This window comes from Cervus canadensis, chromosome 7, assembly GCF_019320065.1.
Source record: "Cervus canadensis isolate Bull #8, Minnesota chromosome 7, ASM1932006v1, whole genome shotgun sequence".
NCBI lineage: Eukaryota > Metazoa > Chordata > Mammalia > Artiodactyla > Cervidae > Cervus > Cervus canadensis.
The window spans coordinates 35,030,187-35,053,621 of NC_057392.1; the positions used below are offsets into that span (position 1 = coordinate 35,030,187).

The 23,435-nt window shown below is 38.4% G+C and overlaps 1 protein-coding gene across 1 annotated transcript in view; it reads right to left on the reverse strand.

Moving 5' to 3' along the window:
- The window catches only part of CFAP44 (cilia and flagella associated protein 44), a 145,739-nt gene that overhangs the window by 94,292 nt on the left and 28,012 nt on the right, over positions 1 to 23,435 (reverse strand). The window contains exons 9-15 of the mRNA XM_043474858.1: positions 21,342 to 21,506; positions 18,851 to 19,006; positions 18,096 to 18,143; positions 17,386 to 17,485; positions 16,637 to 16,731; positions 11,307 to 11,516; positions 10,587 to 10,697 (exon numbers count right to left, since the gene is read on the reverse strand). Of these exons, the coding sequence (XP_043330793.1) occupies positions 10,587 to 10,697; positions 11,307 to 11,516; positions 16,637 to 16,731; positions 17,386 to 17,485; positions 18,096 to 18,143; positions 18,851 to 19,006; positions 21,342 to 21,506 (885 nt within the window). The remainder of the gene's footprint in view (positions 1 to 10,586; positions 10,698 to 11,306; positions 11,517 to 16,636; positions 16,732 to 17,385; positions 17,486 to 18,095; positions 18,144 to 18,850; positions 19,007 to 21,341; positions 21,507 to 23,435) is intronic.

Genomic DNA, 23,435 nt, shown 5'->3' on the forward strand with positions numbered 1-23,435 from the left:
TATTACATATATTATATGATATATAAATATATATCTATAAATATTTAATAAATATAATATATAAATAATATTATATATTATTATAATATATAATATAATATATACAATATATAACATAATATATAATATATAATATATTTATATATTATATATAATATTTCTATTATATATGATATATAATTGTATAACTATACATATGTAATATTTATATAATGTATAAATTTAATAATATAATATATAATACAATATATAATATAATACAATAATTAATAATATAATCTGTAATATAATAATTAATATGTAATATAATAATATAAAATATATAATAATTATACTATATATATTTATAAGTAATATAATTTAGTAAATTATATAATTTCTATTATATAATTATATTACTTATAAATTAATTAAGTGCTTCAGCTAAAAGACAAAGATGATCAGATTGGATATTTTTTTTTTTCTTTTTTTTTTTTCAGATTGGATATTTTTAAAATCCAGCTGTTCACAAAAGACACACATAAAACAAATAATAGAGATGAAAAATTTACTTCATAATAAAAGGTTTAATTTATTAGAAAATTGATGAGTTAAATTTCTATATACCTAATAGGCCTCCCTGTTGGCTCAGATGGTGAAGAATCTGCCTGCAACGCCAAAGACCCAGGTTCAATCCCTGGGTTGGGAAGATCCCCTGGAGAAAGGAATGACAACCCAGTCCAGTATTCTTGCCTGGAGTATTCCACGGACAGAGCAGCCTGGCAGGCTACAATCCATGGAGTTGCAAAGAGTCAGACAGGACCGAGCAACTAACACTTTCACTTTCACTAATATCATGACTTCAAAATATATAAAGCAAAGAAGGACAGAACCACAAGGGAAAAATATAAAGACTTTTAAAAGTCTCTCAGTAACAAGCGAATAGAAAAATCAAAGTGATATAGATAATTTAACTATATAATTAAAAATCTGAGCTAATAGACATAAGCAAAAACTGCATAGAACTTTGAGAACAGGCTACATACAGTATCACATGAAGAATATTTATAAAGCACAGGAAGAATATTTACAAGTACATTAAGACTATTTATAAAATTTGCCTCAATTTCAAAAGATTAAAATAATAGAGCTAAAGTAAAGTGCAATTAAACTCAGATGGCAAAGAATCTGCCTGCAATGCAGGAGACCCACGTTCGATCCCTGGGTCAGAAAGATCCCCTGGAGAAGGGAGTGGCTACCTACTCCAGCATTCTTGCTTGGAGAATTCTATGGACAAAGGAGCCTGGTAAGTTACAGTCCATAGGGTTGTAAAGAGTCAGACATGACTGAGCGACTAACACTTCATTCACTTCATCAATAATTTAAAAGTAAAAACTCCATGTGTTTAGAAATTAAGAGCAAGCTCTGGGAGTTGGTGATGGACAGGGAAACCTGGCATGCCGCAGTCCATGGGGTCTCAGAGTTGGACATGACTGAGCCACTGAACTGACTGCCTAAGAAATTAGTATTTCTAAAAGAGAACAACATGCAGAGTAGGACAACACTGGGCTCAACGCATGCTATAAACACACCAAAAAAAATCCCTATATATGGATCAATTCTCACTGAAAATAAACTAGAAACTAATAGAAAGGTCTTCTGCAACCAAGGCTACAAAAGAGATCCACAAGGAGTTGGGTAGGGAGGAGAAGCAATCAGGTCAGGACTCATGCCCCTAGGAGAGAACACAGAAGAGGAGGGGGATTTCACAGCTCAGATATCATCCTTGCAAAGTGAGGGTGCACATAAAGATGAATATTAAGATTAATAACTAATGTAAGTATCCATCTCATGAAATTAGAAAATAAACTCTTAATACAGTAGGTATGAAAGTGAAAGTTGCTCAGCTGTGTCTGACTCTTGGCAACCCCATAGAATAGTCCATGGAATTCTCCAGGCCAGAACACTGGAGTGGGTAGCTGTTCCCTTCTCCAGGGGATCTTCCCAACTTGGGGATCAAACCCATGTCTCCTGCATTGCAGGCAGATTCTTCACCAGCTGAGCCACCAGGGAAGCCCAAGAATACTGGAGTTGATAGCCTATCCGTCTCCAGCAGATCTTCCCAGCCCAGGAATCAAACCAGGGTCTCCTACATTGCAGGCAGATTCTTTATCAGCTGAGCTAACAGGGAAGCCCACAGTAGGATATAGGATCATAATAAAAGAACATAACTTAATGAAACAAAAAACAAAATAAAATCAATATAGTGAAAAGTTCCTTGAAAATACTGACAAACTTCTAGGAAGATTAAGCAAGAGGGAGGGGAAAAAATAACCAATATAAAAAAATAAAAAGGAAACATCTCTATAGATCTTGTGACATTAAGAATATTATGAAAATTACAGAGAACAAGAAACAATTTCCCTAGGGGGGAAAATGAGCTTACCAAAACTAAATCAAGAACACATCTGATTGGAACCATAATAGCCAAAGCAATCTTGAGAAAGAAAAAGCTGGAGGCATCATAACTACCTGATTTCAAACTATTCTGTAAAGCTATAGTAATCAAAATATAGTATTGTCATAAAAACAGTCATAAAGATCAATGGAACAGAATAGAGAATCCCAAAATAAATCTACATACATATGGTAAATTATGATATACCCTGTGAGTGTGAAGAAGCTCATAGCACGTTACATGATTGTGTCTGAACAGATCCCTGTCATCTGTGAATCCAGAGCTCCTATGGAAGTGATTTATCAGAAGATACATGTTCCACTAAGAAATTGAGAGCAGGGAACTGGGCAGGGTTCTGTATGGAGCTTAAGGTGTTATGGACTTTCTCAGAAAGCACAAAGTCCTGGGACTAATAAAGAAGGTCTGTAAACTCAGAGATGCCCCCAAAGGCCAGGGTTTTTGACCTGCTGAGAGCTGAGGAACAAGAGTGGACCTAGTGGCATTTGATTAGTGTGGACAAGTTATAAAATAGCTGGAAGAATACATACAGAGAGGATGCAAAAGAGGGGTCTGAGGGAAAGTAAGAGGGTTAAAGCTGCAAAAGCATTCCTCTAGTGGATTTCTCAAACACACCAGCCAACATGCAAGGACAGGTGTCCTGTCAAACCATTTCCCCCATGAAACCTGATCCATCATTCTGCAATGAGGCTGGAGGCCCGCTAACCCCATTTGTAACTGAAGGGCTTGCCCCTAATTCCCAGGCATGCACTCTGAGCAGCAGTACAAACAAACAATCTAATTAAAAAATGGGCAGAAGATCTGAACAGATATTTTTCCAAAGAAGACAGAGACTGACAACGAGTACATAAAAAGATGCTCAACATCACTAATCATCAGGAAATTACAACTCAAAACCACAAGATATCACCTCACACCTCTCAGAATGAGTCGCTTCAGTCATGTCCAATTCTTTGTGATCCTGTGGACTGTAGGCTACCAGGCTCCTCTGCCAAAATAGCTATTATCAAAATGACAAGAAATGCTGGCTAAGGTGGAAAAAAGGGAATGCTTATTGGTAGTAACATAAATCAGTACAGCCACTACTGAAAACAATGTGGAGATTCCTCAAAAAATTAAAAGAAACTACATATAATCCAGCAACTTCACTTCCAGGTATTTATCTGAGATAATGAAAACATTAACTTGAAAAAATACATGCAGCCTCATATTTATCGCAACATTCTTTACAATAGCTAAGATGTGAAAACAGTCTAAGGGTACACTGAAGGATGAATGCAGAAAGAAAAGAAAATATTCCATTATGATTATATAACACAATGGAATATTATTCAGTCATAAAAGAATGAAATCTTGTAATCTGCAACAACATGGATAGACTTTGAAGGCATTAAGTTAAATAAGTAGGAAAAAAAGATAAATATACTATGATCTCCTTGTATGTGGAATCTTAAGGAAAAAAAAAAAACAGATGCAGAAAACACACTGGTGATTGCTAAAGTAGTTTGGGGATGGGTAAAGCAAAGAGTTCAAAAGGTACAAATTTCCAATTATAAATTAAGTCATGGGAATGTAATGTATGGCATGATGACTATAGTCAATAATACTTTGCTTACTTGAATGTTGCTCAAGAATAGATCTGGGGTGAAACAGATCACCAGCCCAGGTTGGATGCATGAGACAAGTGCTCGGGCCTGGTACACTGGGAAGACCCAGAGGGATTGGGTAGAGAGGGAGGTGGGAGGGGGGATCAGGATGGGATATACATGTAAATCCATGGCTGACTCATGTCAATGTATGACAAAAACCACTACAATATTGTAAAGTAATTAGCCTCCAACTAACAAAAAAAAATGAAAAAAAAAAAAAGATCTCAAAAGTTCTCATGTACAGTGACAGATGTTAACTATACTTATTGTGGCAATCAGTATGTGGCAAATCATACGAGTATCAAATCATGTTGTTTATTTAAAACTAATTTATGTCAATTATACTTTAAAATGGAGAAGGCAATGGCAACCCACTCCAGTACTCTTGCCTGGAAAATTCCATGGACGGAGGAGCCTGGTAGGCTGCAGTCCATGGGGTCCTGAAGAGTAGGACATGACTGAGCGACTTAACTTTCACTTTTCACTTTCATGCAGCAGAGAAGGAAATGGCAACCCACTCCAGTGTTTTTGCCTGGAGAATCCCAGGGACAGAGGAGCCTTGTAGGCTGCTGTCTATGGGGTCGCACAGAATCAGACTTGACTGAAGCAACTTAGCAGCAGCAGCAGCAGCAGACTTTAAAAATTTTTAAAGAACTATGATTTCCCAGGTGGCGCAGAGGTAAAGAATTCGACTGCCAATACAGGAGACACAAGACACACAGGTTTGATCCCTGGGCCGAGAAGATCCCCTGGAGTAGGAAATGTCAACCCACTCCAGTATTCTTGCCTGGGAAATATCATGAACAGAGGAGCCTGGCGGGTTCAGTCTATGGGGTCACAAAGAGTCAGACATGACTGAACACACACACACACAATTATTAAAGTCACTGAATTAATTTTTAAAAAATCACCTTAGACACTATGCTCTGATGACTACATTACCAAGCCTGCCAAAAATTTAAAGTTCTAATTTAAAGTCTTCAAGAGAATAGAAAAAAAGGGATATTTTATAATTCATCTTAGGAGATTAAAAAATTTTAATAACAAAATTGAAGAACTACAAAGAAAGAAAATATTAGCCAAACCTTATTTATAAACAGATGAAAATCCCTATATTAGCTATATATTAACTAACAATTCAATAACAAGAAAAGTTTGCTAAACCAGCTAAAGACATCACAGAGAAATCAGTATCACTATAGCTCTGAAGCCAAGATTGCAGGAAAAGGGAAGCTAGTTGAGGTGAGGTGAATATTCTTTGCACTTTTTCTTCTCAGGGCATTGGCCAACTTACAGAATGGGACCTAGAAGCCAAACAGAATGCAGTGTTCTAGAGCTTTAGGCATTCTCTCAGACATAAAGAATAGATGCTTTCAAACTGTGGTGCTGGAGAAGACTTGAGAGTTCCTTGGACTGCACAGAGATAAAATCAGTCAATCCTAAAGGAAATCAACCCTGAATATTCATTGGAAGGACTGAAGCTGAAGCTCCAATACTTTGGCCACCTGATGCGAAGAGCTGACTCATTGGAAAAGACCCTGATGTTAGAAAAGATTGAAGACAGGAGGAAAAGAGGATGGCAGAGAACGAGATGGTTGGATGGCATCACTGACTCAATGGACATGAGCTAAAGCAAGATCTGGGAGATCGTGAAGGATACAGGGAGACCTGGTATGTTGCAGTCCATGGGGTCACAAAGAGTCAGGCAGGATTAAATGACTGAAAAAAAACAACAGACATAAACAGACACAAGTTGAAATTTAAAGCAACCAACAAGAAAGTTAGAACTTGAGGGCACAGGATACCAGAGAAAAAGGAAATGCAGAAATGTGAGCCTGACATTCTGCTGGGCATTTGCCTTTAGAACATTTACATAACCCTAGGGACTCCCCTGGTGGCTCAGAGGGTAAAGCGTCTGCCTACAATGCGGGAGACCTGGGTTCAGTCCTTGGGTCAGGAAGATCCCCTGGAGAAGGAAATGGCAACCCACCCCAGTATTCTTGCCTGGAAAATCCCATGGACAGAGAAGCCTGGTAGGCTACAGTCCATGGGGTCAAAAAGAGTCGGACAGGACTGAGCGACTTCACTTTCAAAGCTGCATGGGAACAGGAGTTGCTCATTTCATCCAAAAAGTCACATTATTGTTTACTTAGTTTCATTTTTGAATGATACTAACACTGGGTATTGGAGAAGGCAATGGCAACCCACTCCAGTACTCTTGCCTGGAAAATCCCATGGACGGAGGAGCCTGGTAAGCTGCAGTCCATGGGGTTGCGAAGAGTCGGACTCAACTGAGCAACTTCACTTACACTTTTCACTTTCATGCCTTGGAGAAGGAAATAGCAACCCACTCCAGAGTTCTTGCCTGGAGAATCCCAGGGACGGCGGAGCCTGGTGGGCTGCCATCTATAGGGTCACACAGAGTCAGACACGACTGAAGCGACTTAGCAGCAGCAACACTGGGTATAAAATTGTGGGGTGGTAGTTATCTTCTTTTAGCAGTTTATAGTTCTATATCTATTGAAGAAATTATTAAAATTCCTCCTACAAACAATTCAGGTCAAGAGAATAGGAAAGACTTTTTTTCAAAAATAAGGCCAGTAATACCTCAATTCCAAAGTTGGTAAGGACATTACAAAACGGGGGTATTATCACTGTTACGTATGTACATATAAAAATCTTTATTAGAATATTAGTAAACTAGTTAGCCTTAGTCACTCAGTCATGTTTGATTCTTTGAGACCCCATGGATTGTATCCCATCAGGTTCCTCTGTTCATGGAATTCTCCAGGCCAGAATACTGGGGTGGGTAGCCATTCCCTTCTCCAAGGGATCTTGATGACCCAGGGATCAAATCCAGTCCTCCTGCATTTCAGGTAGATTCTTTACCATCTGAGCCACCAGGAAAGCCCCCATTAGTAAATTATGTGTGTGTGTTAAAAAATAGTGAGTTGATGTGTGTCAGGATGATAAGAGGGAGGTCATTTTAGGCAGAGAAGTTCAAGTTCAAAGCTTAATGGCTGAAACAGAGAGGAGCAAAAAGGACACAGAAGAGACAGATTTAACAGATGTTTAAGATGCATCTTCACCAACGGCAGGGCTTGGTGAAGCAGGGTGGTCAGAGGTCAGGAAGAGATGGCTCAAATATTTCCTGGTTTAGGAAAGAGTAAAAATGGTGCTCTCAGAAAATGCAGAAGAGAGGAAAAAAATAACATTTAGAGAAACTCCAATGAATTTCATTTATAAACCTCAAAATTATCCCCAGAAATTCAAAAGATCATCAAGTTCTGTCAGTTCTACCTAGCTTTTATCCACACCTTGGTGTCATCTTCTCTGGAACACAGTTGCCTAATTGATCTACCTGCCTCTCATCTGGCTCCCTTATAACTTCTCCCTTGTAACTACTGCCTAAGTGATCACAGTAGTGACAACTGTAGGAAGAATAGTTATTTGAGTGATGTACTCTTACTGGAAAAGAAAATGGACAGAAGCTTAATGCATTCAGGAAGGTTACAGGACTGACCATTGAGCTGGCAGGGCTAACAGCTACTGCTATTTGGACAACTGAAGTGTGCAGTTACAAATGGTAATTTATTTTTTCTTTCACTTTCATTGTAATATAATTGACATAACATTGTATAAGTTTAAGATGTACAACATGATGATTTGATACATGTATATATTGTGAAATGAGAGTATTTTACTTTTACGTTAGTAACTCCCAAACAATGTTTGGAAATACAAGTGCTAACTGGTACCACTGCCTGAAATGTCTTTTTATCTGTTTTGGTGGAGGAAGTTCAGTTCAGTTCAGTTCAGTTGCTCAGTCATGTCCAACTCTTTGTGACCCCATGAACCACAGCACGCCAGGCCTACTTGTCCATCACCAACTCCCGGAGTTTACCCAAACTCACGTCCATTGAGTCAGTGATGCCATCCAACCATCTCATCCTGGTGGAGGGAGAGAGGGGTCTTTTCTGCTACTTCTTTAAACATTTCTTATTTTGAAATATTAATTCATAGGAAGTTACTAAGATAGTACAAAGAGGTATCATGTACCCTTTGCCCAGTTTCTCCCACTGGTTACCTCTTATGCACCAATATCAAAAGCAGGAAATCAACATTAATATAGAATGTGTGTATAGTTCCATGTCATTTTATCACATGTGCAGATTCAAGTAATCATCCACAGCAAGCAAAATACAAACTACTCCACCACCAAAAAGATCTCCTTCAAGCTGTGCCTTTATAGAGTCAAACCCACCCCTTTCCCACCCATCATTCCTAACTCCTGAAAAATGTTGCCCTGCTTTTTTTTTGTAACTTTAATATCGAGAGAAATGATTGAAGGATGCACAAATATGTTGTGATATAACTGCTCATGCTTTAACAAAGAGCATCTTCTGCAGCTCTCATTCCCTTCACCTATACCACTTGCACTCACCTCCCCTCTGACTCACATTCTGCCAATTCCTTAAGATTAAGGTAGAATAATATAACATAACGTGTTAACTTCTCCCTTTCTTGATAGCCCCCTGCTCTATATTCGTAGTGCGTACGTGCCTGTTAAGTCGCTCCAGTCGTGTCTGACTCTGCAATCCCATGGTCTGTAGCCTGCCAGGCTCCTCTATCCATGGGATTCTCCAAGCAAGATTACTGGAGTGGGTTGCCGTGCCCTTCTCCAGGGGATCTTTCTGACCCAGGAATTGAATCTGTGTCTCCCTGGGGCTCCTGCATTGAAGGCAGATTCTTCACTGTTGAGCCACCAGAAAAGCCCCATCTTCATAGTACATACTATCTATACCACCGATACTGATATTTTAGTCACCCATTCCCTTGTGAAACCTTAAATAATTCTATCACAGAACAATATAACTTCTTAAAATAGATTACAGATGCTATCCCCAAAATTCTGATAGTACATCTATGTAGTTCATCAGTATTATTATTTTGCTAGGACCCTAGTACAGTACCTGGCTTAGACAATCAATATTCAGGTGATTGAATTATGCTATGCTCAAAATTCGGGAAATTGGAGGCATTTAGTAAGGTTAGTAATCAATGCTGAATCACCATTGTCATTAGGAAACAGGCAATGGAAGTTAGAAAAGAATATGGAGGTGAAATTCAGACAGAGGAGCAGGAAAGAGATAAAGATGAGGACAAATACATTCAGACCTTAGAACTGAACTTAATGTCAGAAGGGCTGCCAGACCCAAGTCAACACATTCTGATGTGTTGTGTTTCATGATAAAGTCTCTGTTGTTGAAGCAAGTTCAGTTCAGTCGCTCAGTCGTGTCTGACTCTTTGCGACCCCATGAATCGCAGCACGCCAGGCCTCCCTGTCCATCACCAGCTCCCAGCCATCTCATCCTCTGTCGTCCCCTTCTCCTCCTGCACCCAATCCCTCCCAGCCTCAGGGTCTTTTCCAAGGAGTCAACTCTTCACATGAGGTGGCCAAAGTATTGGAGTTTCAGCTTCAGCATCAGTCCTTCTAGTGAACACCCAGGACTGATCTCCTTTAGGATGGACCGGTTGGATCTCCTTGTAGTCCAAGGGACTCTCAAGAGTCTTCTCCAACACCACAGTTCAAAAGCATCAATTCTTCAGCGCTCAGCTTTCTTCACAGTCCAACTCTCACATCCATACATGACCCCTGGAAAAACCATAGCCTTGACCAGATGGACCTTTGTTGACAAAGTAATGTCTCTGCTTTTTAATATGCTGTCTAGGTTGGTCATAACTTTCCTTCCAAGGAGTAAGCATCTGTTAATTTCATGGCTGCAATCACCATCTGCAGTGATTTTGGAGCCCAAAAAAATGAAGTATGACACTGTTTCCACTGTCTCCCCATCTATTTCCCATGAGGTGATGGGACCAGATGCCATGATCTTAGTTTTCTGAATGTTAAGCTTTAAGCTTAAAGCCAACTTTTTCACTCTCCTCTTTCACTTTCATCAAGAGGCTTTTTTAGTTCCTCTTCACTTTCTGCCATAAGGGTGGTGTCATCTGCATATCTGAGGTTATTGATATTTCTCCCGGCAATCTTGATTCCAGCTTGTGCTTCTTCCAGCCCAGCGTTTCTCATGATGTACTTTGCATATAAGTTAAATAAGCAGGGTGACAATATACAGCCTTGTCATACTCCTTTTCCTATTTGGAACCAGTCTGTTGTTCCATGCCCAGTTCTAACTGTTGCTTCCTGACCTGCATACAGGTTTCTCAAGAGGCAAGGCAGGTGTTGAAGCAAAGTCTGATATAATAGACTGATTACATTATGGAAGAGAGAGGAGGTAGTGGGAGTATGGAGGGTGGTGGCTTGGAGCTCCTGAGTGATGTTCCACTAGTCAAGCTGAACAGCTTCCTTGGCCCCTCGCTGTAGGACCCAAGAGCGGAGCTAGTAATTCCACCCACTATTTTCTAACAGATCACTTCGCTATGTAGTAATTGAGATTTAAACATGAAGACAAATAACTACTTACATGAGAGCTTGAAGACCATGTTAACTGGCAAATAGGTCCAGGAGTAGTAATATAACCAATAGGCTTATAGTCCCTTTCCACTTCGAAAAAGAAGACAGTTTTATCTTTACTCTATTTAAAAGAGAGATATCCAAATATATATTATTATGAAATCTATTCCAGAGAGTACAAAGAAATATTTAACATCTATATTACACCCACTGTATACTTATACCTACAATGATCATATATCCCAAATTATTCTGGGAACATTCTTATTTCAAGTATTTGCTTCATTTTCCCTGTGAGAATGTTTGACAAACCTGTCAAATGTTTTCTTGTGTTTCTAAAAAAAAAAAAATGATCACCATACCTGTGTATAAGATTAATTCACAAAAAATTCCACAATGCATATGCTCACCTATCTATGCATAACAAATTTACATGGTTACTCTCTTCATTTAAAACACTGACTATACATAAAACATGCTGCATTATTCCCAGTTGAGAATTTCTATTCATTTAAAATAAGCATTACAACTCAATTTGTAAGAATATTTTTAATATTTTATAGTCAGGCACAGACTATACTGAAAGAATATGAATACAAAGAAAACAAGAAATAGATACATGTTCTTGGAAAGAAATACAAGGAAAGAAGGCATCATTAAGTAGGAAGACTAATAAGGCAAGGTTAACCACAAAAATTCAATAGGAAACAAAAGGAAATTTACTCCTTACCCCTGTGGCTAGAACTTCTCCATCACGATCATAAGCTAAAGCAGTGACAGCAGCAGTATGAGGTTTGAAAACCTGTTTCAAACGAATATCTGCATCTGAAACTTTCTTCCGTCCCACAAAAACCGTGAGCCCTTTTGGATCATAAAGTTCAAGAATTCGAACAACGCCATCTTCAAATCCTGCAGTGATCTGTGCTCCACCATAGCTTATCTTGGACAAAAAAGAAATGCAAGGTTTCCAAAATTAGTTAATTAAGAGAGCTGCACTGCATTATGGGCTTCCCTGGTAACTCAGATGGTAAAGAATCTGCCTGCAATGAAGGAGACCTAGGTTCAATCCCTGGGTCAGGAAGATCCCCTGGAGAAGGAAATGACAACCATTCCAGTATTCTTGCCTGAAGAATGCCATGAACAGAGAATAGTCCATGGGATCACAAAGAATCAGACATGACTGAGCGAATTACAGATATTTATGTATTTTATTTAGACTTAAGTAATTTAACTAAATAATTTGGCTTCCCTAGTAGCTCATTTGGTAAAGAATCTGCTTGCAATGCAGGAGACCAGGGTTCGATCCCTGGATCAGGAACATCCCCTGGAGAAGGAAATGGAAACCCACTTCAGTACCCTTTCCTGGAAATTTTTCTGTATTTTATTTAGACTTCAGTAATTTAACTAAATAATGAACCAAAATAAGGGTCCATTGGTAATTCCTTATACTACTTTATGGTAAACTCCATCTCTTCTAGGATAGTCCATTATCACTGCTGACCACGAGACAGGTAAACAAGGACAATCTATCTACTATGTGCCAAAGACCCGTCAGCAGCAACCCAAGAATAAGCATAGACAGTCTCAACCCATTTTCACAAATTAATGGTTGAGTGGGAGGACATGTTGTTGTTGTTCAGTCACTAAGTCATGTCCTACTCTTCGTGACTCCATGGATTGTAGCACACCAGGCTCCTCTGTCCTCCACTATCTCCTAAAGTTTGCTCAAATTCATGTCCATTGACTTGGTGATGCCATCTAACCATTTCATCCTCTGCCATCCCCTTCTCCTTTTGCCTTCAATTTTCCCCAGCATCAGGGTCTTTCCCAATGAGTCAGCTCTTCACATCAGGTGGCCAAAGTATTGGAGCTTTTGATTACTGATGATTATTGATTATTATTGATTGATGATTATTGATCATTAATCAACCAGACAAAGGAATGTGGAATTATAAACTTAAATAAGTGTTAAAGGAAAGAAACATTCTCTGAGAATGTATAGCAAAGAAAGCTGACCTAGACTGAGAGCTTCCTTAAGGAAGATATGGTGAAGCTGAGAACAGAGGGATGCTCAGGAGTTAATTAAGCATAAAAATACCTCTGGGAGAGCATACAGCTTGTGCAAAGGTCATGTGGCAGGAAATAATGTACCAGGAAAAAGTTAGTTTGACTAAAACAGACTGAGTGAGGGAACAGTGCTTCCACAAGCAAGTATTAGGTCACAAAATGGCTTATATGACACATTAAAGATAGTTTTCATCCCAGAGAGGTAAGGAGTCAAATAGTTTTTAGTTTGGGGATGTAGAGTGGGGAGGTGACGTGATCAGATCTACTATTTCAGGAAAATCATCCTAGGTACAATGTAGAGAATGGATCTGAGGTGGCCAAGACAGGATGCATGGGAGACTTTAAGAAGACTATTTTTTTAATTAATTTTATTTTAATTGGAAGCTAATTACAATATTGTGGCAATTTTTGCCATACATTGACATGAATCAGTCAGGGGTGTACATGTATCCCCCACCCTGAACACCCTCTGAGCTCCCTCCCCATCCCTCCTCCCTCCCTATCCCATCCGTCAGGGTTGTCCCAGTGTACCAGCTTTGAGTGCCCTGTTTCATGCATCGAACTTGGACTGGTCATCTATTTCACATATGGTAATATACATGTTTCAGTGCTATTTTCTCAAACCATCCCACCCTCGCCTTCTCCAACAGAGTCCAAAAGTCTGTTCTTTATATCCGTGTCTCTTGCTGTCTTGCATATAGGGTTTGTCGTTACCATCTTTCTAAATTCCATATATATGCATTAATACATTGTATTTGGTGTTTTTCTTTCTGACTTACTTCACTCTGTATAATAGGCTCCAGTTTCATTCACCTCATTAGAACTGATTCAAATGTGCTCTTTTTAATAGTTGAGTAATATTCCATTGTGTATATGTACCACAGCTTTCTTATCCATTTGTCTGCCGATGGACATCTAGGTTGCTTCCATGTCCTAGCTATTGTAAACAGTGCTGCGATGAACATTGGCGTACACGTGTCTCTTTCAATTCTGGTTTCCTCAGTGTGTATGCTCAGCAGTGGGATTGCTGGGTCGTATGGCAGTTTTATTTCCAGTTTTTTAAGGAATCTCCACACTGTTCTCCATAGTGGCTGTACTAGTTTGTATTCCCATCAATAGTGTAAGAGAGTTCTCTTTTCTCCACACCCTCTCTAGCTTTTATTGTTTGTAGACTTTTTGATAGCAGCCATTCTGACTGGTGTGAGATAGAACTTCACTGTGGTTTTGATTTGCATTTCTCTGATAATGAGTGATGTTGAGCATCTTTTCATGTGTTTGTTATCCATCTGTATGTCTTCTTTGGAGAAATGTCTGTTTAGTTCTTTGGCCCATTTTTTGATTGGATCATTTATTATTCTGGTATTGAGCTGCTTGTATATTTTTGAGATCAATTCTTTGTCAGTTGCTCTGTTTGCTATTATTTTCTCCCATTCTGAAGGCTGTCTTTTCACCCTGCTTATAGTTTCCTTCGTTGTGCAAAAGCTTTTAAGTTTAATTAGGTTCCATTTGTTTATTTTTGCTTTTATTTCCATTACTCTGGGAGGTGGGTCATAGAGGATCCTGCTGTGATTTATGTCAGAGAGTGTTTGCCTATGTTTTCCTCTAGGAGTTTTATAGTTTCCGGTCTTACATTTAGATCTTTAATCCATTTTGAGTTTATTTTTGTGTAGGGAGACTTTTAAAATGATGGCTGTTTTACTCCTGGAGACTGATTAATGTCACGTGGTCTGAGGTGGTATAGCGGAGCTGAGAGACCTGGACACATTTTAGAGATGGGTATAATGGCCCTATTTGGTGGTGACTAGATATGGGGAATGAGGCAGAGGGACGTGTCAAGAATGACATCTATTTACTGAGACAGGAGATCCTGGAAGGGAGCCAGGTATGTGAGTGTGTGGGGCTGTTGTTGCATTTATTGTTTTGAAGTGGGGGGAGGGGGAGTGGGGACCAGCAGAAGATTATGAACTTAATCTTGGACATGTTGAGTTTGAGGTCCCCTGGAGATCTCAAAATGAAGATGACAAATAGTCTGCAGCTTAGAAGAAAAATCTTGGCTGGAGATATAAATCTAGCAATGTCTGTATGTACTAAATCTGCCATCTTGGAAGGCATTTAGGAAAAGGGCAAGAGCCCTGGTATTCTTTAGAATGGAGTGATCATCCCTTAAGGCCATGCAATTATGAAAGTCTTGGGAATAAGAACTACATTCAATTCCAATTGAATGTGGCTTATTCAAATTTACTAAGTGCCTATATGTACCAGTAAGTGTAGAGGCACTGGAAGTATTAACACAAAGAAGAATAAGATATGGTATTGCCATGAAGAACACAGTCTGGTGAGAAAGACAGACAATGAAGCAAGTCATCTTAGTACACTGTGATTAAGTGCTACAAAAGAGGTATATACACAGTCCTTAAACACAGGACTAGATTATGAAGGAAATGAGTACCCTTCAAGATGGGTTCGTAGAGGGCTGGGCAGAGGCAATGATATTTGACCTGAGCTAAATTGTGAAGAATGATATGCAGCTTTCCAGAAAGGTAAGAGGGTATGGAGAAGGGGAAATTCTAGCATAATATCTATAAGATCATTACTTGAATTTAAGGCTAAAAATTAAATGCTCTATGAACATTCCACAAAACTCTGAAAAAAATTATTCAATTTGATAAACTGTATTTTAAAGACTTCAGATAAGAGTGTAAATAGATTAGATAAAGAATGATCCAGGTTTGGTAATCTAAATACTCCATGGTTTCTACTTAATCTAGCCTCATCATCGTTCTGCTTCTATTTCCTGGCCTAAGTTCTCCTGATCTTGATCCCATCATTAAAGTCCCCTCCATTCCAGCCATCTCTACATCTGCTTTGGACCTGGAACATTTTCTCTTTGATTTCAACTCAAAGGATTAAGGATAAACCATTCCCCAAATATTCCCATGACGTTTTATAAAAACATGGCTGCAAATTCTTCGACATACCTCCTATAGAAAAATAGTTGAACTTCCTCTCTGTGAATCTGTGTGGTGCTTGTGGCTGTTTCACCCCCTAACTGAGTATAGTACAAGTGATAATATGTGACTTCTAAGGCCAGGTTATGAAATGACAGCAGCTTCTGCTTTCTTTGTTGGAACATAAGATCTTGGAGCCCTGAGCTGCCATGAAGAAGTTCGACTGCCCTGAGGCCACCATGCTGTGATAATGACCTCTCTGTGTGACATGGGCTCCAGGTAAGCACTCCTATTAGCATCACAACTTAACCCAGCCTTCAACCCAGGTGCCATATTTGGGACAAAGAAGCCTTTAGATGACTCCAGGCCCCAACCATTCAAGTCTCCCCAACTGAAGCCATGATACTGTGAAGAAGGGATAAACCATCCCTGCTGTCACCTGTCAGAATTCCCAAACCGGAGTATATGAGCAAAAAAAATGATTGCTTTTTTATGCCACTACATTTGGAGTGGTTTACTACACAGCAACAGACAACTAGAACAAAGCTCTAATTTTTTCCCATTATTTAACATATCACATAAATTTACTTATTTTGTTTACTGTCTGTCTTTCCCACCATCTCCCATAGGGGTATAACATTCTCCTATCAGGGTAAAGGTTCATCTGGCAAGTATTTTTGTCTTTTTGTTCACTGCTATATTCCCAGAATCTAGAAATAGGCCCAGCACATTGTAGTCATTCTAGAAGTACATAGAATGAACCAGAGTCAAACAGAAGACAGATACACAAAGTTCTATCAGGTGATTACTTTTTAACACAAAATTATTTCTAAAGTATAGGTGGCATAAGAATAGACTTTTCATTAAAAACACAATAGCAAAGTCATGATATGATTTCTATCATATTCTGAATGGACAAACTAAGTTCGAATTTTTATTCTTCTCTAAAATCCAGAGTCAGAAAATATCTATATTTCTAAGAAATAGCACTGATATATCATATTTACAAATAGATTTTTAGTAAAATTCATTATAATAAGCTTACCAGCCGTGGTACCCAAGCAAGGGCAGTACCTCCTTGCTTGAATTTCATCTGAAGCAAAGGAGTTTTGCCAGCAAAGTCATAGAATCTAATAGAGCCTATAGAAAGACAGTTTTAAAGAAACAAGTTATATATATAGTATATATATATATGTTAACAGCTCTAATAACCATGGTTCACTTTATATCTAAGCACTATAACAAGAAATATCATAGAAAATCAACTGACACAGTCTTTCTTTACATTAGTTAAAATTTTACATGTATACCCTCAATCAGGTAATTTATAAACATGAATACATGCTATGCCATTTTATAAAAGGGACTTGAACATCTATGGATTTTGGTATCAGTGGAGTCCTGGAACCAACCCCACCACCACCACAGATACTGAGAGACAACTGTACTAAAGAAAACAACTGCTGACTGACTAGTGAGTCAGTTTTACCTTTCACAGTCCACACAGATTTACTGAAAGTCAAGAAGAAAAAAAGGACATGGAAAGAAAAGGAAAAGCACTACTGTGGAGAATACCAAGATGAATGGTATTTTCATGAGTAATTTATTGATATATTTTTTATGTCTCACAATAACCAAGGCTACTATATTCTAGGCCCTTCCCCTCTGCAAAAACTTACCTCATTATTATCAGGAGGCTTCCCTTCTGGGAAAATTCTCAAATGCCTTAATCAAACACATTTTAAAATGTACTGAAAATAAAACACAAAAGGCCAGATATGAGTTCTTACTTACAGTCCAAGCCGGTAGTGGCCATGAGATAAGTGACAGGAGAGACGGCCAAAGCTTCAATGGCTCCAGAATGGAAGGAGAACAGGCATTCTGGATCTTGGGTCTGATGACAGAGAGATTCTATTAGAGCTCAAAGACAGGTTAACATAGAATTAAAGCCAAGTTTAAAGAAATACAAATAGAAGTCTGTATCATGTATGACTTCATCTGAATAGATATAAGAAAAGGCATTATAAGATAGCAAGAATGCTGAAGTTCAGAATTAGGAGAAAGAGAATACTGGCTTTGCACTTGATAGCTGTGTGACTTGATGCAAGTAACTTCAAATGCCAATTTCTATTTCTACATCAGTAAAATGAGATGATGGCAACTGCCTCCCTACAAAATTCAGCAGTTGAGAGGATTATTTGAGATAATATACATTAAAATGTTAAATGTTTATGAAAACTATAAAGCACTATAAAATGTTAGGCCATTTCTTGCCACTTTTCTTGTAAATTTTTTTATGAGTTAGAATCTTTTTTATATAAAATTTTGTATGTAAAATCATAACGAGAGAAAGACAGACACAACATAAATTCTTTGGATATGTTGAGCAAGTTTTTGATGGGAACAATGATCAAATATGGAGAAAGATAAAGTATCTTTTAAAAAAGAATAATGAACATTTTACTATGAGAGTTTGAAACAAATGAGAAAAACAGGCAACTTACAATGTTTGAAAAGCTAAGGTCAAGCTTCCATATGGCTCCATTGGAATCCTAAAAAATTAAATAATAATATATTGTTCATCATTTTGAAATTTTACCAAATTAAAGGATTTTCTGTTTATGATTTAAAGGACCAACAATACCAACACTTACATATATTTTAAAGTGTGATTGAAATTTAATAATAGCAACCACATAATAAAGCAATCTCATAAACCTTGTAGTCAGTTTAACATAGTAAAAATGCTAATTGGTTTTCTATATATAAAATATAGGTCAATTAAATATTAGGCTTCCCTGATAGCTCAGTTGGTAAAGAATCCAACTGCAGTGCAGGAGACCCTAGTTCGATTCCTGGCTTGGGAAGATCCACTGGAGAAGGGATAGGCTACCACTCCAGTATTGCTGGGCTTCGCTTACGGCTCAGCTGGTAAAGAATCCACCTGCAATGTGGGAGACCTGGGTTCAATACCTTGGCTAGGAAGAGTGCCTGGAGAAGGGAAAGGCTACCCACTCCAGTATTCTGGCCTGGAGGATTCCATGGACTGTATAGGCCATGGGGTTGCAAAGAGTTGGACACAACTGAGTGATTTTCACTTCACTTCACTTCTAAATATCAGAATTCAGGGAACTCTTCATTATACTATCAATAGCAGTCTTGATAGTTCTGTGGACTTACAGTGACAGTAAAGTATAATACTATGTTAGTTTTATATCCAGATAACTTTAAAGAGCAAAGAGAAAACGGTGTATCTTACCTGAGCCAACCAAAAGTTATTTCCAACTTCATTCATTTTTATCATAGAGAAGAGTTTGACGTTCTTATCTACTTGAAGTTCATTAATGGGCTCTATCTCTAGTAATCCAGTCTCATCTATAACATTAGCAGTGTCTATAGTCTCAAAATCCCATATCTTAAAAAATAAGAAAATACCTTAATGAATCAGCAGTTTCTGAATATATATTTTCTAAGTCAGAATGGATATATATTTTCTATGTCAGGAAAGATCCCAATTTTTTCAAGTCATTTCTTATTTCATGAAAATTAATGATGAGTAGATATAATTAAAACACCAGACAAAACCTAACCTCTGAGATTTTACTCTGAGAAATAATGAATTATCATAATTTCCTTTTATTTATGGAGATTAGTGAGAAAAAGTCCGTCCTGAATAAGAATTCTAGTTTGCCCAAAGTAAACTTTATTTCAAAGTTTGTATCAGGTCTTTCTGCATATAAAGTGACTGTAAGGAATAAATGGTTCAGTCATTCACTGAAACATTATGACAAGCCTTGTATTATATTAGACCCGTGGGACCCTAGAAAGGAGACACAGACCTTCTTGCTGAATGATTCAAGCACAATCTTCATTAAGCAGGGGGAAAAAAAAAGATGTAGGTAATGTCTTCATGAGATAATGTTTCTCTTCCTTATCTTGGATTTAGACTGTACTATTCAGGTAATGACTGTTGTTCTTAAGATAGGAGACCAGAAGAGCACTGGGGAAGGAGGGAGCAGTTTTTGATGTGGTAGAGAAACTCGGAGGGACTTCCTCTGGGAGATGCCAAAGCCCAGGCTGGATGGTTCTGCAGACACATCCTGCTACATCATCCTAGACTCAGCAACTCAGACTTGGGAAGGACTGGTGTTGTCCCATTGAGTACTCTCGTGGAGGAGAGTCCCAGGTCCTAGGGTCAGACTAACTCCTGGGAGTTGGAGTGGGTTTTTCCTAAAGGGCTAGAGGTAGAGATTTACAATATAAAACACTGAAGAGATGAGGGTGGGCTTTGCAAAGGGGAAGCAAGCTTAGACATTAGTGATGGCCATGAAGGAATTCTCTATGAAGTATCCAACTTCTCTTGAAGTTTTCCACCCCTTGGTATCTTGATGTATTTGGGGGTGACATATGCTTTGGAAGGATAGTGAATGTATTGTATAACATAATAAAGGACATAAAAGATTCTCAGAGAAATGAATATAACAGATCAAAATTAAACTTAACAGGGTTCAAAGAGCCAATGGTAAGAGGACAGACTGGAAGACATGGCTCTAATATATTGTCTGAGCCATAAGTAAGCTCAGTAAGTGTCAGAGTAACCAGATGGTTGGGGGGGGGGGTGGGAAATGGTCTTACTTCTAATAATACCACTTCCTAATGAATGTCCCAAGACTACTACCTTAAGAATATTTTCTTATGAAAGGCCCCAGAAGAAACACATACTGAGGGGACTGCAAAGTAAACCAGAAGACTGCAGGTTGGCCAGCAACAGCAGGGTAACTACACACGGGGGATGGGAGAAGAGGTGTGACAACAGCTAGATAGACCAAGATGCAGAAGCAGTGTCCCAGATTAGTCCTGTGGGCAAGATGGTGTCCACAGGTGAGGACAAGCAAGTTCATTAGTATGGGGGTAACGGGAAGGGAGCATCCATTAGAAAACCCCATCAGCTCACCTGTGTATTTCTAACTGGTAAAATCAGTAAAAATAAATAAATAAATAAATGTTTGGCCTTGTTGTCCCTAGAAAATGACCAATTTATAATAGGCATTTTGGAAGGACATTGGAGTCCACTGTTAACATTGTGCTAATTCATTTTCTGAAGCTATTATTTCAACAACAGAATCAAAATAACAAAAGGTCCCCTCAGAAAATTTTAGTGGCAAGATATTAACGAATGTTGACTAGAATTTACAAAGACATAAAGAAGGCTGAGCACCGAAGAATTGATGCTTTCAAACTATGGTCCTGGAGAAGACTCTTTAGAGTCCCTTGGATTGCAAAGAGATCAAACCAGTCAGTCCTAAAGAAAATCAACCCTGAATATTCACTGGAAGGACTGATGCTGAAGCTCTACTACTTAACCTGATGTGAAGAGCCGACTCATTAGAAAAGACCCTGATACTGGGAAAAGACTGAAGGCCAAGGGAGAAGAGGGTGGCAGAGGATGAGATGGTTAGACAGCATCACCTTCTCAATGGACATGAGTTTGAGCAAACTCCGGGCAATAGTGGAGGACAGAGGAGCCTGGCATGCTACAGTCCAAGGGGGTGACAAAGAGTCAGACATGAATTAGTGACTATAAATCTACCACAAGAGAAGCATTACTTAAAATGAGTTGGCCCTGGGAGTAAATGACCACTGATCTTCTTCAAGTGACCTTTGTGAGAAATAAAAATCTGATAAAACCCATAGGATCACCTACAAGACTTTGATGCAGGTGCTACTGTTCAAGTTTAAAGAAAACTTACCCTAACACACCCATCTGACCCAATGGTGATGACCTCACCCTCGTCCAGCATTATCTGGTTAATGGGACCCTGGTGACAAGGCTTGCCTGCAGCTCGACTCAACTCCACTTTGATGTGGCCTCCTTCCCAAAGCAGCATGTTGCCCCATTCTGACCCTGAGAGCACCTGGCAGGTGTGAGGAAAGGAAAGAATGTACATGAGACAGATAAACATGTATATTTGCCTCAAATAGCTGGTGAGAAATGTTTAAAGATTTTTCCTGGCTATGAAAATAAATTTTTCAACTTTTAAAATAAGAAAATACAGCAATGAAAATTCACTACCCCAGAAACAACCACTTATCACAATATGTAGTTTTACATAATGATGTCAGGCAGTATGTTGGTGGTTAAATTTTCAAACACATCTGCAGATTTCTTTGTACATCTTTTTTTTTTTTTTCTCTTTGTACATCTCTTAAGGACATAACCCAGGAGTGGAACTACTGGGTCAAAATTTAGAAATATGTTTAAAGTTCTTGATAGATGAGAGTGATAGTAATCAAATGTTATATTTGATAAATTGTGAGGCCATTACTGCAAATTATAGCAGAACAATATTCAATTTCAAACAAGGACAATCACCTGAAACCACCTCACTTAATGCATTTAATCTAGCACATCCCAAAATATATAGCACCAAACACCAACTCTTAAGATATCAAACTAGTATTACATAGTAAGTAATACTAATTGAATATTGACTCCATGACAAGCACTACTTGAGCATTTAACACATATTATTCTTTAATCCTAAAAACCATATTAACTAGGTACATTTATCGAGGATACCATGTGCAGTTGTACAGGTTGGGCACAGTTTTTCTCATTGACACAAAGAAACCATAGGGCCAATGGAAGTCCTATTATTATCCCCCATCTTACAAGGTAGGAAAAAAAAAAAAGCCTGAAGCATATTAATTACCTTGCCCCAAATTACCCAGGAGTCAAGGTTCTAAACCAGGGCCTCAACTAACGCTGCCCTCAGTAAACTTATGCTAGGATAAACAAAGTCAAACAAGTTTCTTTTCTCTAGAACCCCTTGGAAGCTTTAATACAGAAGTGTTCACTGGGAATCATCATAAGAAATTTTTAGGTACAAAGGAATTTGACCAGGAAAGTGTTATTTTCAGAGAGCTTCTGTGTAAAAGAATACTGCATGAAATGTCCTTTGGGGAACTCTGATCCAATTCTTGCCTGCCTGCTCGAGGACTCTGCAGCCTTCTCCCCGAGTCACTTATGACCTTACTCAGTCTTATTTGTATTTCTCCAGCCTGCCTATTATCTATTCTATGTCTGTTGAGCCTCAGCCCACTTGTCTTTCTTTAGACTTGCTTTTTTTTCTGTCCAGTAACTAAAGCCATCCAAAGTCAATAAAGGCTATCATTCATTCCTTTCTGAAATGTCACATTTCATGAAATGTCACAAAAGGAAAAGCTTTCCTTTCCCATTTGTCCTGAGAAGAGTCCAGATTCTCATCATCTCTTCTTGGATAAAAGCAGTATCTTCCTTCTGAGCTCATCTCCATGACTCAATTTTCCTAACTTGCTTGGCATTTTGTGACCAAGCTTAATAAATAATTTTTTCCATTTGTATCTCTACTCTTCCAATGCTTAATAGTTCTGCCTGACTATTCAAGTCCTTGTACCTTGGGAGCCCACCATACTTCTCAATCTAATTTCCCACTCCTTCCCAAGATGAGTGCTCCAAATTAATCCTATAAATATGTAATATTTACTCTTAACTCTAAATATTTCCTTTTGTGGCTCTCATTTAAATGACTTCTTTTCTCCCCTACATCTACACAAACTCTACTGAGCCTTTTTAAAATATATCTCAACCCAAGTTTTTAATGATCTTTATCTTAGCCTAGCATGTGAGATGAGTGCAATTGTGTGGTAGTTTGAGCATTCTTTGGGATTGCCTTTCTTTGGATTGGAATGAAAACTGACCTTTTCCAGTCCTGTGGCCACTGCTGAGTTTTCCAAATTTGCTGGCATATTGAGTGCAGCACTTTCACAGCATCATCTTTCAGGATTTGAAATAGCTCAACTGG